Raw genomic sequence first — 20,901 nt, 5'->3', positions numbered from 1 at the left:
TTCATAATATACTGTATTGTATTGTATTGTATTGTATTGTACAGTATTGTTTGATAACTGTATGTATGTTTTGTCTTTGTAGTTTTTGATGTTTAACAACGCCATGACACATTCCTGCTTTGCTTTACAATCGTTTGGTTAATAAAGTATTGTAAGCTAATCTAATCTAATCTAATCTAATCTATTAAAATCACTGTTTTTAACCCTTTTAAGTTTTATTAATAGTAATCAAATCACTGCTCTTGGCAGGATTAGGGTTATTTATAGGTAATCAATCTTGGCAGGATTAGGGTTATTAATAGTAATCAAATCACTCCTTGTTTCAATTTGACATACTGATTAAGTACACATGTAATGACATTGATAGTATTATCTGAGATATTGAACTACAAACTATGTATGGTTTCAAAGTCATATCTTACCAACTTTCTTCCTTGGTCTTGCCACACCATCATCGTCACTGTCACTATCACTACTACTACTATCATCTTGGTGTTTACCACGCTGGATGGAGCCGTCAAAAAACTGCAGTAAATGCCTGACTGCTGTCTTAACAAGTCTGTGCAGTAGATCTAGAATAATGTAGTCAGCTGTCCTCAGGAAGGCAGACAGTCTGGCAAGAATGGCTCTCCATTCAGCAATCTGAGTGAATGATGGACCTTCCCCTACAAGAACAATGCAGAAACATGTCAATTTTTTATCATGCTAGCGGTAAGTCTGGTTATATGACAATGTCAGATTAGGATAACAATGTGGGTGTGGAAAACAGTTATCTGCAGAGCTATGGAAAAAGTTGGTCCACATGGTCCTCTATGATGTAAAGTTTTTCAATTGAATTTGTAACAAATATGAAACTCAACAAATACTCTGCCTACAATCCCGAAATAATAATAGATTTCAAAATAAAATATTTTTGGGATTTTTTAGTCTGGTGGATAAATACTTTTATAAATATGCTTGTATTCATTCAAGCAGGTCACACGCATCTAAAGGTGAGTAAGAGATTGCATGACAAAGATTGTATGGTTGGTGAAATGGCTTTTCTGGGTCCCTAAGCATAAAGAAATACACCTAAGACAAAATTGGCCTCACCCTTATTTCTCTTAAAGATTTTTCACATTAGAACCCTGTAATACATTGCAAATAGGGTTAAGTTGCCATATGGGTGAGCATTGGGTATTTATTTTGGATTTTAAATTCATAGAAGAATTTCATCATGGCTTCCTACTTGAATATGAGTAAAATTGAATAAATTGCAAACAATTAATGAATGTGTAAAATATTTGTTATTGTATATACAATAACAAACTTTTTACACATTTTTTAGCTTTTTGCAATGTATTCAGTTACAAACACAGACTTGGTCAATGTTGTTTCATATTGATTTTTCAAGTAGAAAGCCATGACAAAACTGTTTTATAAATTAAAAATTCCAAAATAAATATCCAAATCCTCATCCATATGGCCACTTTTAATAATAGTACATTTTCCTAAAGTGCTAAAAAAAAGGAAGCTGTCATACTTTTGTGTTGCACAGTACCCATTAAATTCATCACTTTACAGTTTATAACTTACTTCTTTTCTCTCCTGGTTTCAGTCTTTTTTCAGGTGTCTTCTTCCTAATAACTGGTGTACCAGCTCTGATGCCATGTGTGATGCCCTCCATTTCTGCAACTCTCTGGGAACAAAACACGACACTCTCCATGAAAAAAATCTGATTGTTGCGTTGATAGTTGTAAAATCCAATCATGTATAAGATTTCCCAAATAAGGGGATACACTTATAAGAGTACTGTACGTTGCTAACTTTCTGTCCAATGAGTTGTTTTCTTTGTCATATGCTTTGTGATCATAATAATAATAATGTTGGTTTTTATATAGCACTTTCCCACTTTGTGTTCAAAGCGCTTTACAGTTATTACCCATGGCATGGATCTATAGCAGCACAATGGCCTTTTATGCTTCCTCAACTCCCTGGGGAGCATACAATCCATTGCAGCCTTTTATAAGTGCATAGGATTAAAGCATTAACATTGCAACCTCTATCCTACCAGGTCCCAAATGATACACTAGCTGGGTTGACTGAGGCACAGTAGTGGTTCAAATCTTGCCCAAATACTATAGCCACTCAGAAACAAACGGAAACAAACAAACGATGGGGCTCGAACCTGCAACCTGCAGATTCCAAGCCAGCCACTCCATCATTACTCCACTGTGATAGGAGTATGAAATCAAAAATGACACATCATCAGCCGCTATCTGTTATCTTAGCAATAATAGAATGTGATTATGGTACGTACAGTAAATCTGAGAGATGCTTAGTTAGGGAAGTAGGTGAATTTTACCTGCACTCCAAAGATATTTCGACAAGGGTTCCCTATCAAATTACATATATGATACAAGGTATGGAAATTGACATGTATTCAGGCTTTACAAGATTTCCCACCTCTGTTAATAGGGTACCCAAACCTTAGCAAAGACTTACTGATGGTATAAATAAAACAATCAATGTACTGAAGACACTTACTGCACATGATTCCCATGTGAGCTTCACAACTTTATTCCTTAGTTTATTCAGCTGGGTCAGTGCTGTATCACACTGCTGGGCTTGTATATCACAGAATTCATCCAATATCAGAGTGGTGTGTTTGTCCAGGCTGATGAGTGAAATAGCTTTCTCTCCTGTTCCTACACCAGTAAGACTTGACGAAGCCGTCTCACACATACCACGGATATACAGTAAACTACGCTGTAGTATCTCATTGGCAGCAAACAACTGTTTTGTCATTAACGTCCTGTAATATTGAAAGAAAGAAAAAAATAACAATTCTAGCTATGAGGTGGTACAAACTAAAGGATCAAGTTTTTTCCTTTTATTACTTTTTTGAATTCTGAAGTTTTTGAGACAATTTTACCTTCAGACAAATCTGCTGATTTCAGTAGAAGCAAGGTATCAACTCAAAAACTACATTGTATACAAAGTGTTCTAGAGACTGACCATAACATTTTTTATATGTACAGCCCTTTTTGGGGATATTTGATTGACATTTTGACAAAAATACATACATGAAATACATAAGACTGTAAAACATATGGGACAACATTGATTTTGTTTTTCAAAATATACATTTCAAACATAAGTTACAATGAAAGAGAAAGTCTGAAAGATAGGTTACTCCATTTTTTCTAAAAAAAAATAATTTTTTTTTGGCGGGAATAAGCTTATTTTGAGTATAATACTGACCAGTACATTGTATATTGAGTGTAAATAAATAGCATAACTGAGACCACATTGAATATTTGATACCTCTAACAGTTGACAGCTGATGATTTACCATTGAAGGCAAATTACTTAAAAGAGTCTTTATCTCTATAAAATTCTTATATAGTGTTCTAAGACTTACTTGTTGCCTGTGTTCTTCTGTGCTCTTACATTCATATGCCAACATTTGAACTGTTTCCACATCCTAAAATAAATGAAACAACAATAATGTTAGCTTTTTTTATAGGGCTATCCCACACTACCCCTGGCATGGACCCATAATGCCACAATGACCCTTTATACTTCCTACACTCCCTAGGAGAGCATACAATGCACTGTAGTCTCTGTAAGTGCACGGGAGTATAGTATTCTCACAGCAACCGCTATCCTACAAGGTCCCTAAGAGTAAAGTATTCTCATAGCAACTGCCATTCTACAAGGTCCCTAATTATACAGCCAGGTTTGACTGGGGTGCAATCATGGTTCAAATTCTGCCCGAGATAACTTTATATCCATTCAAAAATAGTAATAATGGCCAGGTTTGAACCAGCAACTTTGCACTGCAGATTCCTGCTTGTATGGCTATGCTATCTGTAGCGCCCTCTTGGGTCAAATAGCAGCACTAAAACATTGCCAATGGATACTACACACTCTATAATTCTTGTTTACCATACGCATACCATTTCATACCATCATGCCTTTACATGTAATGCATGCATCGTTGCTTACCTATATTTGGCCAACACTGGCAGTTCAAAAATCATATAAAATAATCTTCTCTCATTAAACCATTGCATAACTGGTGTAAATAAAGCCTGGTCTTCTGGTAAATCTACATATTTCTGGAATTGAAACATTAATACACTGGTATAAATTTTTCATCAATAGCTTCCTTTTATAATATAAAGGTGATTACTACCTTGGACAATAATCAACAGAACAAAAAATTTCATCCTTGGTTTATTATCAATTGCCTTTTTAAATTAAAGTGTATACAGTCTCGAACAAAAATTCAGCGACATGGAAAGCAGAATCATAAATTTACAATGAAAACAACATCTTTGCCATTAATTTTAAATCAGAAATAGTGTGGGATAAGTAGATCGTTTAGAAAAAGGATCTGGAAAGGAATGATGTCCGCACACAACCAAGTACTATTGGTACAGCTACTCTTCAGAAATATTGATATATCTTACCATAGTTACACATGTAGCACTCAATGTAAAGAACTGTTTAGCTGTCCTAGCTTTGTGGGCTGAAACAACTTGAAGATCAAAGGGATCGTAGCGCCCTCTTGGGTCATTTCGATTTCTAGGCAATGCATACAGAAATTCACCATCATCTTCATAGTCTTCCATTAGCCCCTAAAGAAAAGAATAGACAGTACATTTGACATATTGCCATAATTTGGAAAATTTACCATGAAGGCAACTGCACATCAGCATTTACTGAACATTTAGGCATCAAATAAAGATTCAATCTGAAGTCAGTTGATAAAGGTTGGTTCTACAAGAAACCAGAGAAATCTCAGGACAGGAGTATCTTGATCAAATCAGTAAATACCATATTGTAAGAACATATTTGAGAATCTATTTCAACGTAAATTTTACATTTGTACAGTCCACAAATCAAGATACATATAACAAACATTCATTAGCAACCACTACAGAATTCATCATGGAAATGACATTTCACTAAATTAAATACACCAGTATTAAATTTTGTACTCAACTATTAAGAAGATTGGTAGCCAGATCTAATGTATGGAAAGATTTGGATTTAGCTCATTTGATAACTCACGAGAAAATTAAGAAAATTTCATGTCAAATTTTACTAGAAAGTAGGAAATATTCATAATCAATAGTTGGGGGGAAATAGTTGAAGGTGAGAGGAGGGGGATGATTTCTTCAAACAAAACACCACGACTACATTTGTAGACAATTACCTTCAAAGGATCTTCGAGTCTGTCTTCAATCCCTATCATATCTTCCTCAATTCCAGGACCATAGTGAGGTAATTCCGTCACCAATCCTAACTTTTTACGCATTCTCTTCAAATGATAAACAGCGTCATCATTGTCCGGTTCTGTTTTTAAAACAATGTGACAACATGAGTTTACAACAAAATACAAGATTTTATTACAGGAACAAGTAACTGATCGAGTGACTAGACTAGATTAATTAATGTGCAACTCTTTTCTAGACTCTCACCCTTCAGAAATGTTCAATATGGGTGAATAAAGATTCACAGTAAAAAAAAAAAGTGGCATAAATTTTCATCAAAGTGATAAAGAGAATCCCTACCTGTATCATCATAGACATTAGTTTTGAGGTGAGTAAGTACAATGCTGGGATCTGGTCTCATGGAGAATGCAGAACCTGGCGTTGATGGTTTCGATTTAGCAGAACCCACTCTGGACCTAGCAGATCCAACCCTAGATGGTGGCAAGGAACCAGTTTGTAATTTGAATGTCACAGCTGTATCTGACCTTGATAGATTCCCCTCTGACCTGGGTCTATCTAAGTCTACAGGACTGGTTATCATAGGCTCAACTCCCTCTCCGTTTTCACTGAGTTTGGGTTTCTTGCCTTCTGTCTCTACGTCATCCTTGCCGTCATCAGTCAGTTTACCCTGGTCATCTTTTGCTGGCATGTCAATCATATCTTTGCTAGCTTCTCTCTTCAGCTGTCCTTGTTCTAGAGGTGTGTTTGGTTTACTTTCAGTCTGTACAGGATCTGGTGACCTATGTAAAATGAATATAGTGATAAATTAGATAAAACTAAGGATGATAAAAATATAAACATTTACGGTAGGACTGACAGGCAAATACATGTCCTATGAGTATGAAATACATCAATTTCAAGTAAGACTACTCTAGAGCTGCTTCATTATTATATATCTACATGTATGTCTTTTGATCTTTGCCAGGATGCATCAAGATGTGGCAATACAAATACTTGTCATTTTTTATTTTAAGTAGAGATGAGAAAACAGTTACAATAAATTTCTAGCAAAACACAGCCCCCCCCCCAACAGCCATATAGATTGACAGAATACAATGCCATCTTTACATACATACACTATGCCAACACAGTCAGATGTAATCTGTAAAATTTCACTCTCAACTCTTCAAGTATAAAAAGCTCCTCTGTTTCTATTCTGTATATTTTTGTTACTTTGCTGTGTCATCTTTGTATGTATAAGAATAAAGCTTACAATGCCATTTCTGCATATATGCAGACAGTCCCTTTCAGATTCCCATTGAAACTCAGCATATATGCAGACAAGTTTTCTCATTAGCATAAGCCCTAATTTCTACCTCTTTACCTCATATCTGGGTAAATTAATATTCATTTAACTATATATATGTAATGTGTGGATAAAGAAAAAATAGGATTGATTGTATGTTTTATTATTCCTTTCAAGTTAAAGTTGATAATTGTAGAATAGGTAAGATCTGTAGTAGGAAAACTCTTTGGCCTAGGGAGTCTTTTGCATGAAAAGTCTATGCTAGGTGTTTGTTTTTTCTGTTGGCTAGTACTCACCTGTCCATTCTTTCTACAGCCCTGATAATCTCTTCATCTAGGGATGAATTGCTACCACGTCGTCTGAATTGCTGTCTCCTTGCTACAACTTGGGCTTGGTCACGTCTAAACAGTATAGTTCTGAAAGCTGCACCCGGGGCTTGACTTTTAGCAGATGGAGGTCTTGGTGCCACATTTGAAGACTGTAAATATCAACCATAACATACCAATTAAAATATACACATTTTCATATATATTTAGTACTTTACTATAGCTTCACTACCAATTCTCCATATTTATTACATTAGCATATACAGTAAGTTGAAACCATTCTTTTCAGACATGTTTACAAGTTTTGTGGCTTTCCTTCCTGGCAAAAATCTACACATGCTAAAAGTGGCAAAAAGTAACAGGTCCAAAAATTTCCTCCTGATAAAATTGAGACCATGGTATTTTGAAAAATTATATAATTTGAACTCAAATGAAAGACTTGGCAATCTGGCTCAATAAATGTACTGAAGAATGTCAAGCTAGTTAAAACACAGTGTGTAGGCTACAGTTTTCTATGTTGTACTGACAGAGACCATCAGATATGTATACTTTATCTGACAATGGTTTCTACCTGATTTTCAGCCTGCTTTGTTTTCTTTTCCTGTCTATTAGCTGCATTGATAGTTTGTAGTGCTTGTGAGTCAGTTCCTTTATCATACAACCTAGACATCAAATCTATGGGTTTCCTTTGTGCTTTTGATTTCTTCTGGGGTGGTGGCAAAGGTGGCGTTCCATTCACTTTACCTGAAAGTGAAGTACATGAAGAAATTAGTAGAGGTCTATATATTGCAGGCTGCATATAAAATGGAAAACTGGTACTTTTAATTAATCAAATAAAAAGAAAGAGAATAACTTTTGTGATTTCATTATTGCATAAGTTACTACATAATACATTAATAATATAATTAATTTAAGGTATGACACCTGCACAGTTCAATGTTGACAACTACCAGAATGCACTCTCAATCTGTCCTGGCCAACGACTTTCTTCAGTAGAACTAAACTGTGACAAATCAAAAGCTCAGTGTCTTAACTTTGTTGTTGTTGTTGTTGTTGGTGGTGGTAGTGGTAGTAGAAGTAGTAGTAGTAGTAGTAGTAGTAGTAGTAGTAGTAGAAGTAGTAGTAGTAGTAGTAGTAGTAGTAGTAGTAGTAGTAATAGTAGTAGTAGTAGTAGTAGTAGTAGTAGTAGTAGTAGTAGTAGTAGTAGTAGTAGTAGTAGTAGTAGTAGTAGTAGTAAGTTGTTGTTGTTGTTGTTGTTGTTGTTGTTGTTGTTGTTGTTGTTACCAAGGAAAATGTCTAGCAATGTGAACCATTGTCAAAACAGGAAAGTGTATACATTGTGCTTTATACAAATCAATTTAAATTACTGTATCCGACAATGAAAAGACAATTTGCAGACCTATGATTCAATCCCTGGTTCTCACATTAGGTTTATCATTTGGTCAGAACAATCTTTTTACATAGCTCTACCAGACAACTTTTTTCACATCAAAACTGTTATCCTACCAGTAAACTAGCAGTTTTACATTGACATACCTTGTCTCAGCTCCCTAGAGCTATTCACTATACTGGATTCTCTGTTCATTCTGACTGATGATGTATCATTCCTACTGTCACCTGAAGGATTTAGAAAAGCATTGACTGAAGATGAACTTATTGTAGTAGGTGCACTTCTAGATTCCAAGGAATGATCTGTAACATTACTGGTGGTATTGGTCAGTTCAAGTTCACTTGTTAGAAGTGCACCTGAATGTTCTAAACCAGATTCACTAGAGATATTTGATTCACTCCGTATACTCATTGTCCCAGATTTTTTGAGATGTTTTAATTTTCTCTGAAAAAGAAAGAAAGAAACGATTGAGATATGTCATAAAGATACACATGTCGTTGCAAAAATATTTTTTCAAAGTTAAAATATACACATATTCATATACAGAATAAACACACCATACAATTAATCAATCTGATTAAAATCCGATGTAGTGTACACGTCACAAATTCTTTTTGGCTGTTACGTTAATTGTCGCTTGTTTATTTGTAAGTGCTCACTACTTAATCTGACACAATATCATAGGATTTCCCAAACCCAATCTCGTACTTACGAGTAGCCAACCAGAATCCATCTTACAATATAACACTCAATATTTGAAAAAGAAAGAAAGCGAACCACCAAACAATAACGATAACATCACTGTCTGCGCTCTGTGCTCCGGCTCATTTCGAACAGATCACTCTGAAATACTGTACCTGTATGTTTTGGCACATTGTGAGTTTTCATTAATTGAATGAATTCACTCAGCCCTCTCATGTGGCTTGGTCAAACCTGTGGTATTTTGTCAGATGTACATGTATGTAACAAGTGCTCGCAAAAGAACAAATGGCAGTAAATGTAACAGCCAAAAAGAAATTGCTACATGTACACTACGTTGGATTTTAATCAGATTGACAATTAATGTAATACAGTACAATATAAATGAATATGGTCATATGGATGACAAATGGGTATTTGTTTTGGGGGTTTTATTTATAAAACAACTTTACTATGGTTTCATACTTGAAAAAAGAATGTGAAACAACATATACAAAGTCCTTGCTTGTTACTCAATAAATTGCCAAAATTTTTTTAAAATGTGTAAAATATTTGTTATTGTACATACACAATAACAAACTTTGCAGACACTTTCTAGCTTTTTTGCAATTTATTGAGTTACAAACAAGGACTTGGTATATGTTGTTTTACATCATTTTTTCCAAGTAGGAAAACATAGTAGAGTTGACTTACGAGTAAAAAAAATCCAAAATAAATACCAACTTGTAATCCATATGGCCACTTTAACAAACACATAAATTCGGGGTTTTATTAAAATGACAACAACAACAACAACAACAACAACAACAATAATAATAATAATAATAACAACAACAACAACAACAGATTAACAAAATATATGGTCTCAGTATTAAATAGCAACACAAAGACAAACTAACTCAACATGGTATTACATGTATACACAGTTATTTCTTGTGCTGTTTTGATGAAATAAAAACTCTGGTATGTGCAATTATTAGTCACAAAGACAACAAAGAAGTACATAATATTTAGTTACTTTAATAAAGGTGAAGTTTGATTTTGAATACAATATATATATATATATATATATATATATATATATATATATATATATATATATATATATATATATATACTGCTGGCACAGTACATGTATATGTAGGTTACTAAAATCTCTATGGTTAATTATCCTCTTTCTCCCAACTTGTGTACTTGTTACCCCTAGGGAGAATGAGGGCCAACTTGTACTTAGTTGTTTACAAACAAATATCCCCTAGGGAGAATGAGGGCCAACTTGTACTTAGTTGTGTACAAACAAATACCCCCTAGGGAGAAAGAGGGACAACTTGTACTTAGTTGTGTACAAACAAATACCCCCTAGGGAGAAAGAGGACCAACTTGTACTTAGTTGTGTACAAACAAATACCCCTAGGGAGAAAGAGGGACAACTTGTACTTAGTTGTGTACAAACAAATACCCCTAGGGAGAAAGAGGGACAACTTGTACTTAGTTGTGTACAAACAAATATCCCTAGGGAGAAAGAGGGACAACTTGTACTTAGTTGTGTACAAACAAATACTCCTTAGGGAGAATGAGGGTCAATTTGTACTTAGTTGTTTACAAACAAGTACCCCCTAGGGAGAAAGAGGACCACCTTGTACTTAGTTGTGTACAAACAAGTACTCCCAAGGGAGAAAGAGGATTTTAACAATATAAGTACACATAGTGTGAAAAAATAATTCAAATGAAGACACAACAGCATGAACAGCAATGACAAAAACAACTCTGTTTATCATTCAATGGATGTGTTGTTGTTGTTTACAATAAACAAATATATTCTACAGTCACATGGTTAGTCTACAACCCCAAGTGCAAAATCTTACCTCATTTTTATTTTTTTCATTTTCCCTCATAAAGCATAAAGAAGAAGAATGCAAATGGTATTATGAAGTGTCAAATATTATAAAATATAAAATTAATACATTGTACCACCATGGTACAAGTCATGTGTGTGTACCATCATTCACAAAGGCACTCAAATCAATATGTATGGTTTTTATTTTTAAATATAGTAAATATTAAATTAATACACATTTTTTTTCAAAACATACACATTGATTTGAGTGCCTGTGATCATTCATGGCAGACTGTGTGTGTACGGGATGTGATACCGACAATGTTCCTCAATATGGAGAAGATAGGGACAAAAATGATGTCAGAATCTAGTCCCGAATTACTCCGTCTGCAGGCAGGACTACATTCATGGACGTGGGAAGGGGTATTAATGATATATTATCATGAGACATTTAAAGCATTCGGTTGCTCCGAGTGAGCATGTGCATGCGTTTTTTTCATCGTGTCTTTTGCCACAATCAGTCTCAGGGAGGTTCAATAAATCTATCAACGTTATTGTTGCTGGATCTTCTGTCCGTGCTATGCAACACTATCGATACTAATAATACTGACTAGTGCAAATTTATTATCGTGTCAGTCAATGAATTCAAGGCAAATATAAATATTGCGATCAATGTGGAAAGCATTATTCGCAAGTTTTTGACAATGCAAACAGGCATTTCTGAACTACAAAGCTACATTTGCATTGCTACAAACACTTGTCAACGTTCTCCACTGAGTCCACCTAGCTGTGTTGTTGACATGTAACTTGGCTCTCATAACGTTATCGTTAGCGACTGACAAAAGTCTGGACTATCTCGCCAAAAGTATCGCTGACATTAATTATGAATACAGGAGCTCACCTCTAGGTCTTATCCACTAAAACCTCTCAATAAAATTGATCGTTTTCCCTCCAAATTTTCACTTGCATGCATAGTACTGAAATATTCAGGATTGTTGTCGGTTCTCCAGGGCCGCCATTTTACTTCACTTAGAAACATGTACCCACAATGCATTGCAATGGGATAATAGAGTCCCTATCTCACCTTTTAAAATGTTATCGATTGAGACAACCTAAGTTCCTGTAATTAATGCAGCAGCATTTATAATAAGACTTCTAAAACGATATTTGAGTTCTAATAGATGCTTACACACTATCATCAATTATTTGAAACTACAAAACAATTGATGTTTGTATGTATTTGACACTTATGTCCGATATTTATAAATAATCTTTGCATTTTCACTCTATTTTATTCCCCTGGGCCGTAACCAGTCCTCCATATCCCTGAGTCAAATCAAGCAATCTTCATTTGCTAAAATCTTGTGTACATCGATCTGGTTCCCTTTATTTATAACAGGGTCAATTTTATCTCCTACTGTACAACAAGCAATGTTGTATACACACTACATATATATATATGGATGACATGAAATTGACATTTTTAAAGTACTAGTAGTTGAAATGTTTAGATGAAATGGAACAATTTAAAAGAGGGTTGAAGACCAATCTGATCTAACAAAGGCGTTCGCCCAGGAAAAAAAAACTCACGTAAAAGACGCAATAACGATGGAATAAAGGTAAATACAGGAAAACCAGCCTATCTAACATCAGATTCTAATCAGATTGGTTGAAGACATACCTGTTTAAAGTTTCTTACAACTTGTAACTGTTGATTTTAGCCATGTTTCTGTTTTAAACACTTTTAGGAATGGTTTTAATATGCTATTGATGTGTATTATTATTATTATTTTTTTATTTTTTTATTTTTTTTTTACAGTATTCAATCTTAAATGTCTCTTTTAACTTATCAAATGTCTCTTTTAACTTATTGTGCAGCGCTTTTGAATATTTTCTTTTAAATAGAGGAAGCGCTTTAGAAATGAAATAAATGTTAAATGTTAAAGTAAGGGTGTATGTGTAACCATAGACCCTTCACGAGTAGGGTCTATATGGTGTAACAAACGAGGGTCGTTCACCAGTGTAACAAATGGGTCGACCGCTAATGTTAACGTTAATTCTCCATCAGTGTTACCCTCTGATCTCCGAGTCCGCACCTAGCTGGCAGATCATGACTTAAATTAGCTGCAATATTTTGTAGCGTTTTGCTGCGGTTTTGAGGGTTTTTTCGTGCGGGTTCAATCTGATTAAAATCCGATGTAGATGTCGGCTAATCGTTTCATTGCTATTTTACCTTCGTTATTTTGCCTGAATTGACCTTGTTGGTACATGTTTACATTTTTTAGCCTGATCGCCTTCATTTTAGAAGTAGCCACGGAGCAGACCGAAGCTTTTTATATAGCCTAGGCCTAGCTGTTTCCTTCAGCTCGCTCCCTTCTAAAGTAAATCCATACTTTATTCCAATTTTATATTCTTATAAAAACATAAATTATACAATACTCAAGTGATTGGATGATAAAATCATCAACACCATAAATGAATAACCAAAGTTTGTTGTTGTCAATGCAAATAATACTGATAAAATATGTTAATGACTTAATGTTGTCATCTCAGAAGAATACTATTCCAGAAACTCTGCAGAAATACAAACCTTTGTTCTGAGTATTAATTCATGACAGCCGTGGGTTCAATGTAACCTTGTGTCACGTCAAAACTTTGCGAATATTAGACAGGTGTATTCTGTCATCGGTAACATATGTTTGATAAAATCTGATTCATTGAGATGTTATCAGCATTGTCAAAGTTTGGGGTCAAGGGTCAAACAACGAAAGCTGTCAGAAACTAGGTTAAATCAGCTGATAGCGTGTCATATACACAAACTCTTTAATCAATAAAAAGTCTTACTTTTGATAGTTTATTTACATAAAATTACTGCTATTATGATTTATAAAGTGAAACATAAACTACTTATTAATATATCGTACACTTTTAGTATGAGGGGCGTTGCGTGGCTACTTTTTTAGTAAGTTTGTATCGCCGGCCGCAGAGAGGTAAGTCAACAACCTTCGATTCAGATCAATTGACCCGCGCTGGCTTTTATCATACCTTCGTGATTTGGTTTACGGTTTTTTTCTCGCTAACCATTTGTAATTTAAGCAAACTTTCATATTTACTACCAACAACATTTCTAGTGTCTTGGCAATCAGGCTTGCTGGGTATGTTCCACTGCAACTTTGATATCATTCAAAGTGTCATTTTTAATAGTCATTACCTTGACACCAACACAATGAGAATGAATCAACACTTTTCTTTATCTAATTTTAAATGAACCAAAATTAGTTTAATTACCCAAATGAATCGAAGTTACAGGGGAAAGCATGTGAAGTTGGAATTACACTAAATTGAACATGTCTAACCCGAGTGAATGTAAGTAAACAATACGACAACAGCAATTTCGTATGATGTGACTTGCTCATTATGTTACAACTAGTGCCGCCAAGTCAATAGCATATTAAAATAAAGGTTTGAGCAATGGCTCATTCCAGTTGGTGATATTTTCCAATTGATTTGTAAGTAATCGATGTGTGTCGATTGTTTTCAATATACACACGATTCTGAAGCATGGGTGATTTTAATACTTTACAGGAACAGCACGTTTGTATCAATAACTTTTGCAATTGTGCATTAAACTTGCTGTCTATTGAAGTACTATTATGACGTCATCAAATGATCCAATCACATTCGGCGTAGTAGATTACGTTGTCTTTTCTGGTATGTTGGTCATTTCTACGTTGACTGGAATCTATCATGGCTTTGCTAAAGGTGGACAACATTCGACGTCAAGGTAAGTCATTTTTGATGTATATCCTACGTGACCTCACACATTCTAACAATGGGTTTCTTTATTTGTGTCAACTATGTGGCAGGAAAACAGTAACTCAAGTTATATGGTCTGTTTGCTTATGGTCATGCTGACCTTTCTTCTTTGACTAGATCTAGACTACGTACAACAAACTACGCACAACCATAGAGATGGGTTCTCTACTGTCTGTGGCACAACTAGCTTACTAGTATCTAGGCCGTTATCAACGAGAGCACTATATCATGTGTTTGAATTCACTTATAATACACTCTTTCATGTAATGTAATTCTCGTAAATATATGCTACACACACAGCACTACCTTTGAGATTGACATTATAATGTCAGTGACATAAATCATGTAACAAGAACATATGTGACACGAGTTCCCGTGTTATATCGTGGATATGTCGCTGGGACATAGGTCTCAGGCAATAATTTCAATCTCAAGAATAAAAATAGTAATGTGTGAATATACTGAAAGAACACCAACACGGTTTTATTCCTGAAATAATCTGTTCTGAGTCTATATCGTTTATACCTTTGGTCTTCAAATGTTGATCACTTCAGAATGTCGAAAAGTCACACATTGTTGTTTGCTGACGGACATTTCTATCTTCCTACTGAATTATGCAAAAATATATTTACGCTGGAGAGTGTTATAGGGCGATATATCGCATTTTACCATGCACCAGACAAGTTGAACAAAAATACGGAATATGTACTCTGGTCATTCTAGGTCAGGACAACGCGCGTGTACACGTCACGACAACGCCTGTCTACATCACTGGTTTTGCTGTGTTCGAAATATGCCATTACTTTCCCCGATATTTGATATTATATTACTGGCGCTGGTATACTTATGTTATTCTCTAATATTTTTCTTCATTCAGCCAGAAAATACTCGTGACCTAAGGGTTGTCACAAAGGCCCCTTAGGTCACTCGAAATTTTCCTTGGCTAAACGAAGAAAAATATTGGGGAATAAAATCTCTAATTGTTAATAATTGACGATACGGGATGGATTACTCATGAAACGGGTACTGGAGTGCATTAAATACGCCCTCAAAGCGGTTTATTTTTTAGATGAAGGTTTCTTTATTTCAATCTTTCACAATAATATTGATATGTAATTTCACACTGTTTGTCCTAGATACCTACTGGCAGATAAAACTATGCATTTTGTGCCAGTTGCTATGTCAATTCTAGTATCATTTTCCTCACCGTTATCTACATTGGGAACACCTGCTGAATTCTACATCCATGGAGCAAAGTACTCGATATCCTTCTTAAGTTATCTGTGGTGTTTACCAATGGTAGCTTACGTATTCCTTCCAGTCTTCCATGGTTTACAATTCAGGAGTGCCTATGAGGTAAATATGTCAAAGTTTTCAAGTAATGTACAAAGAGCAGTTTTATATATATATATATATATATATATATATATATATATATATATATATATATATATATATATATATATACCTATACACACACATATATGTGTGTGTATAAGTATATATATACTTATACACACACACACACACACACACACACACACACACACACACACACACATATATATATATATATATATATATATATATATATATGTGTGTGTGTGTGTGTGTGTGTGTGTGTGTGTGTGTGTATAAGTATATATATAAACTAAAGATTTCTGCTCCAAGGACGGTGACTTTATTTGAAATATAAACCAAATTTATACAAAGCAAGAAAGACAGTTAAATTGTTAGCGTTACTAATATGGTTCTACAGCTCAATATATTCACTTTGCGGAACATAGTGTTTTAAATAACTTCTGAAACAAAATCAACCGGTGTTCTTAAAGTCAACGTCAAATATTAGACGTCTGCCAACAAGGTAAGTTTGACTTCACATTAGCTGTCCAAATATGTCCGCCCGTGTAGAGTGACATTATGTGGTTACCAAAGCAACATATTAAATGAGCGAAATTGAACAATTAAACATTTTTGTTTTCTCAAAATTACGACGGATCCAGTTGAAGGTTTGGGCAAACATCGCTTGACAGGGACCAATTGATTAAATGTTGGTGGATATCTATGGTTACAATGGCAAATCTTTAATTGAGAAAATAAACACTTTTGTCAAATGAGTCAAAACTGGACCTGAAATTATTTGTATTCATGTGTCTACATTACTTAAAGTAGTGGAACTCAAGATATTGCAAGCTGTTACTACGGTAACTAATATGTGAAAAAATGTAAAATTCTACCTCTTTGCTAGACTGTGCCATAGTCATACATGCATTCCATGTAGCCCTATGTTTCTCAAGGTGTAAAACCAAATGATAATTGTGTCATAACTTTATACATAGTCAATGATATGATGACAAACATGTTTTAAATTGAAACATGCAATAGGCCTTTCCAAAATTTGCCATGATGGCGCTCTACTTCCTGTCTGTGTGTACCTTGGGGGTATACATAGTACTAGTATATGTTACTCGGTTAATCATAGAGCACTGCTGCTTTCTTTGATATCTGAACAATACGAACACACCCCTGATGTACGCTTCTACATAATGTCAAGGGGCAAAGCTATTTAAGAAACGGTACTATGAGGTGATGATACCCCCAATATGAGTAAGGGTGCTGTATTCTCAAATTTTCTACTTGCAGTCTAGAATGGCCTATTGTAACGGGAGTGTAAAAATGTAAATTTAGACAGTCATGTACATGATGTGTACTTTTATTTCTAATTATGCTTTTTTTGTCAGTACATGGAAGTACGTTTCAACTATCCTCTACGGATTATGGTTACGATCATTTTTATGATTCAGTCTGCTGCTTACATGTCGGCATGTCTTGTAGGACCAGCTATCGCCATTGAAGCAGGTATTCATAGTAATTATTCTTTAACAAGCTTAGTGTGCAATGTAGTAACTTTGTAATTTTACGAGTGAAAATTTGACCATATTTGCGTAGAAGTGTGTACAGAAAAATTTGCACGCAATTGTCACTTGAAGAATTTCCCTTTATGAATATTCATCATTCGACAACAGTGGCAATTAATGTAAGGTAAGGCACTTAACGGGAATGTGATACTTTGCGAATTCACGTTTGATAAAATCTAATGAGATAAAATTGCAATGCTTTCATTTACTTTCATTAATAAGTCTGTACTGCACGGAGTGGGAATCGATCCAAACACAGGTAGGAGTCATATATGTACGAGACTTGAAAGACAAAACGTACTGTTGACAGTTTCTGTTATTGTGATATGTTTATAAACGGAAGTTGCTTAGCAAGTCTCATACGCCACTTCCGCCTAAGTTCGGGTTGATTCCACTCCGTAGTGACTAAGTAAAGGAGAATAAAATAACCAATTTTATTGTATCTATTATCCAAGGTTTTATATAGAAGTATAATAGTACCGGCATTATTTATGTAATTGAACTAAAACCGATTCCTGAAATCACCAATCTTCATCCCTTCTGTGATAACTGTCATGCATTGATGGTATTTTCAAAACATAATTTGGGCGATTTACAATTAGGCAATACAAAAGTTGGGCTTAAGAAAGCTCTGTATTAAAATCCGAAGAGTTGCTTATAATATGAGGGACTCATAATATACGTTAACTTTTGAAAGTATTTGCCATTATTTTGTCAAACTTACAGTTACTAATAATCACTTTTAAATGTCGTTTTTTGAACATTCCAGTTCAAAAGTTCGAAGTCTGGAAGACAATCCTGCTCACAGGGATATTGTGTACAGTATACACTGCATGTGTAAGTACTATCGTTCTTGTCTACTAATGACAGATAAGTGCGCCCTCAAACTACTACGTGTGTTATTCACCTTTTACATCTATTTTGCCTACATAGGGAGGAATGAAGGGAGTTATCTGGACAGACGTCTTCCAGTTTTTCATCATCATCGGAACACTTCTAGCCGTCATTATAATGGCTGCTGTGAAAGCAGGAGGGTTTATTAAAGTTTTTGAAGAAAACAATGAAAATGAACGACTTGATATATTCAGGTATACTCTAATTTCTCCTTTAAATTTTTACATCTCAAACAATTTCACCCAAAACGGGTATTTCTTCATCGTGCATGGAATGAACTACACTCATAATTTGATGTCATTACTAATGAATTTCATTTAACTACTAAATCCGTTACAGATTTAATCTTTCACACACAAAAAAAATTGCTGATCGTTGTAATTGTTTTTCATTTCAGCTTTGACTTGGATCCCACGGATCGAATGAATTTTTTCAGTGGTGTCATTGGTGGCGGCATTTCGATAGCACCTATGTTTCTCAGTCAAACTGCAGTGCAAAGATACATGACTGTTAAATCATTGAAGCAGTCACAAGCGTAAGATAAAGTTTCTTTGTATCAATTTACAATTAATATAGTTGTTTGCAAATTGTTTGTTTGTTTGCTTGTTTGTTTGTTTGTTTGTTTGTTTGTATGTATGTATGTATGTATGTATGTATGTATGTATGTATGTATGTATGTATGTATGTACATGTATGTATGTATGTATGTATGTATGTATGTATGTATGTATGTATGTATGTATGAATGTATGTGTGCGCGCATGCGTGCGTGTGTGTGTGTCTGTCTGTCTGTCTGTCTGTCTGTGTATCTGTCTGTGTCATCGTTTTCTCAAAAACGGCTGGCTTAATTCAAACGAAATTTTGTTTGGTTCTTTCGAGGTTAATTTGTGATTCAGTATATCGTCCGCTACTTCCTGGTAATTGCAAAGAAGGGTACGGTCCATCTGATTTCAGTTCAAAGTCATCAATGACTGTTCCCCATAAATCTAAAATTGCACAACAGTTAAAACACGTAAAAATGTATATTATGCTTCCATTTCAGATCGGTGCTAGTCAATATTCTATTTCTTTCTATAACAAGTCCATGTCTGTATTTCACTGGGTTGGCATTGTATGCCTATTATAACAGTAAGTCTTCACTCTACAAATGTAAAGGCCATCTTCAGATTAATGGGAGACACTTTATTTACTTATCATATTTCTGGATAATACACTAATAACATATCTGCAGGGACCTTTACCAAGTATACTATTTACACTGGTAAGATAGAATTGAAATTATGAAAAACTGCATAATGTGAGAATGACTTGGGTTCTCCCCGTGTTGATAGGCACTAGTCTGTATTAATCGGCACCGATACGCTTCTTAACACTACAATAGCCTTGATGTTAACTTGAAATTGACGTCTTTTAGTATAATTTTGATTTGGTCTTAAAATTCGAATGCTTAAATGGTTTTCCTTTTTTTGCAGACGAAATGTCAATTCTCCAAACAGCAATAAATGCAACGTTTTCACCAGGTAAATAACTCGTCATAATGCCTTGCCTTGTTTCCTGAAATGATAAGACAATAGACTATATTAAACGATTTAGAAGAAGATATTGAAAGTTAAAGAATTACGACATATTGGTAAATGTCTTTAACGACCATCACCTCTAAAGCAATATTAAAAAAAACATTATCACATATTTTTGCTTTATCGTTCACTTGTTACGTCTTTTCCTATCAAGACTGAATACACACAATTACTTGTCGTATTCATTTACGTAACAGAAATGAAGTCGATGGTGAGTGGCGATACGGACGGAGTACAATATGAACCCAATTACAACTCTGCAGATCAAGTAAGTTTTTTCGAACAAAATGTTTCGTTGGCATTACCATGATATACAATATAGATTAGACCCATTAATATTGTACTTACTGTACACTTGCCATTGACATCCTTGTACCAGGGGAGAGAGAGAGAGAGAGAGAGGGAGAGAGAGAGAGAGAGAGAGAGAGAGAGAGAGAGAGAGAGAGAGAGAGAGAGAGAGAGAGAGAGAGAGAGAGAGTACACATACTCATTGGTCTAATCAAGCAGTATAAGTACGTATCTTTCCACTAGAAGAGTTAATTTTTTAATTCCAAGATGCAATAGCATCACTAAATTGTCGTCATCTATATAGTATATAACATACATATTTCAGATCGTGATGTATTTTGTAAGTTCCCAATTTGGTAAATTTGATGGAGTCCAAGGATTATTTGTGGCATGCCTTTTCGCCGGAACTCTCAGGTACATATATAAATGACTAATGTGTTTTTGTTTGTTTGTTTGTTTGTTTGTTTGTTTGTTTGTTTGTTTGTTTGTTTGTTTGTTTGTGGTTAGGATTGTCTTTATATAAAAATACACATTGTTAATAGATGGTTGAGTTTAGAATCAAGTTTGCATTATGTCAGAGAGGGAGTTGTCATGGCAGGTAAATTACTGCCCCTTGTATGTACTTTGAATTTTGACAACGACATTG

The 20,901-nt window shown here is 34.7% G+C and overlaps 2 protein-coding genes across 2 annotated transcripts in view; one reads left to right on the top strand and one right to left on the bottom strand.

Moving 5' to 3' along the window:
- LOC144443850 (dynein axonemal heavy chain 6-like) overlaps positions 1 to 11,800 on the bottom strand; it is an 87,730-nt gene extending 75,930 nt beyond the window's left edge. The window contains exons 1-12 of the mRNA XM_078133425.1: positions 11,664 to 11,800; positions 8,373 to 8,670; positions 7,408 to 7,580; positions 6,807 to 6,988; positions 5,565 to 6,004; positions 5,207 to 5,346; positions 4,432 to 4,625; positions 3,991 to 4,125; positions 3,404 to 3,466; positions 2,527 to 2,794; positions 1,576 to 1,678; positions 423 to 665 (exon numbers count right to left, since the gene is read on the bottom strand). Of these exons, the coding sequence (XP_077989551.1) occupies positions 423 to 665; positions 1,576 to 1,678; positions 2,527 to 2,794; positions 3,404 to 3,466; positions 3,991 to 4,125; positions 4,432 to 4,625; positions 5,207 to 5,346; positions 5,565 to 6,004; positions 6,807 to 6,988; positions 7,408 to 7,580; positions 8,373 to 8,637 (2,206 nt within the window). The 5' untranslated portion in view covers positions 8,638 to 8,670; positions 11,664 to 11,800. The remainder of the gene's footprint in view (positions 1 to 422; positions 666 to 1,575; positions 1,679 to 2,526; positions 2,795 to 3,403; positions 3,467 to 3,990; positions 4,126 to 4,431; positions 4,626 to 5,206; positions 5,347 to 5,564; positions 6,005 to 6,806; positions 6,989 to 7,407; positions 7,581 to 8,372; positions 8,671 to 11,663) is intronic.
- A 2,615-nt stretch (positions 11,801 to 14,415) lies between these two features.
- LOC144443841 (sodium-coupled monocarboxylate transporter 1-like) overlaps positions 14,416 to 20,901 on the top strand; it is an 8,446-nt gene continuing 1,960 nt past the window's right edge. Inside the window, exons 1-10 of the mRNA XM_078133413.1 lie at positions 14,416 to 14,546; positions 15,715 to 15,934; positions 17,320 to 17,437; positions 18,266 to 18,333; positions 18,430 to 18,584; positions 18,788 to 18,925; positions 19,433 to 19,518; positions 19,863 to 19,910; positions 20,165 to 20,235; positions 20,581 to 20,669. Of these exons, the coding sequence (XP_077989539.1) occupies positions 14,416 to 14,546; positions 15,715 to 15,934; positions 17,320 to 17,437; positions 18,266 to 18,333; positions 18,430 to 18,584; positions 18,788 to 18,925; positions 19,433 to 19,518; positions 19,863 to 19,910; positions 20,165 to 20,235; positions 20,581 to 20,669 (1,124 nt within the window). The remainder of the gene's footprint in view (positions 14,547 to 15,714; positions 15,935 to 17,319; positions 17,438 to 18,265; positions 18,334 to 18,429; positions 18,585 to 18,787; positions 18,926 to 19,432; positions 19,519 to 19,862; positions 19,911 to 20,164; positions 20,236 to 20,580; positions 20,670 to 20,901) is intronic.

The sequence above is a fragment of the Glandiceps talaboti genome, chromosome 2 (genome assembly GCF_964340395.1).
Source record: "Glandiceps talaboti chromosome 2, keGlaTala1.1, whole genome shotgun sequence".
Classification (NCBI taxonomy): Eukaryota; Metazoa; Hemichordata; class Enteropneusta; family Spengelidae; genus Glandiceps; species Glandiceps talaboti.
Note: the sequence above shows the minus strand (reverse complement) of the source record. Positions and strands in the feature narration are given on the sequence as shown.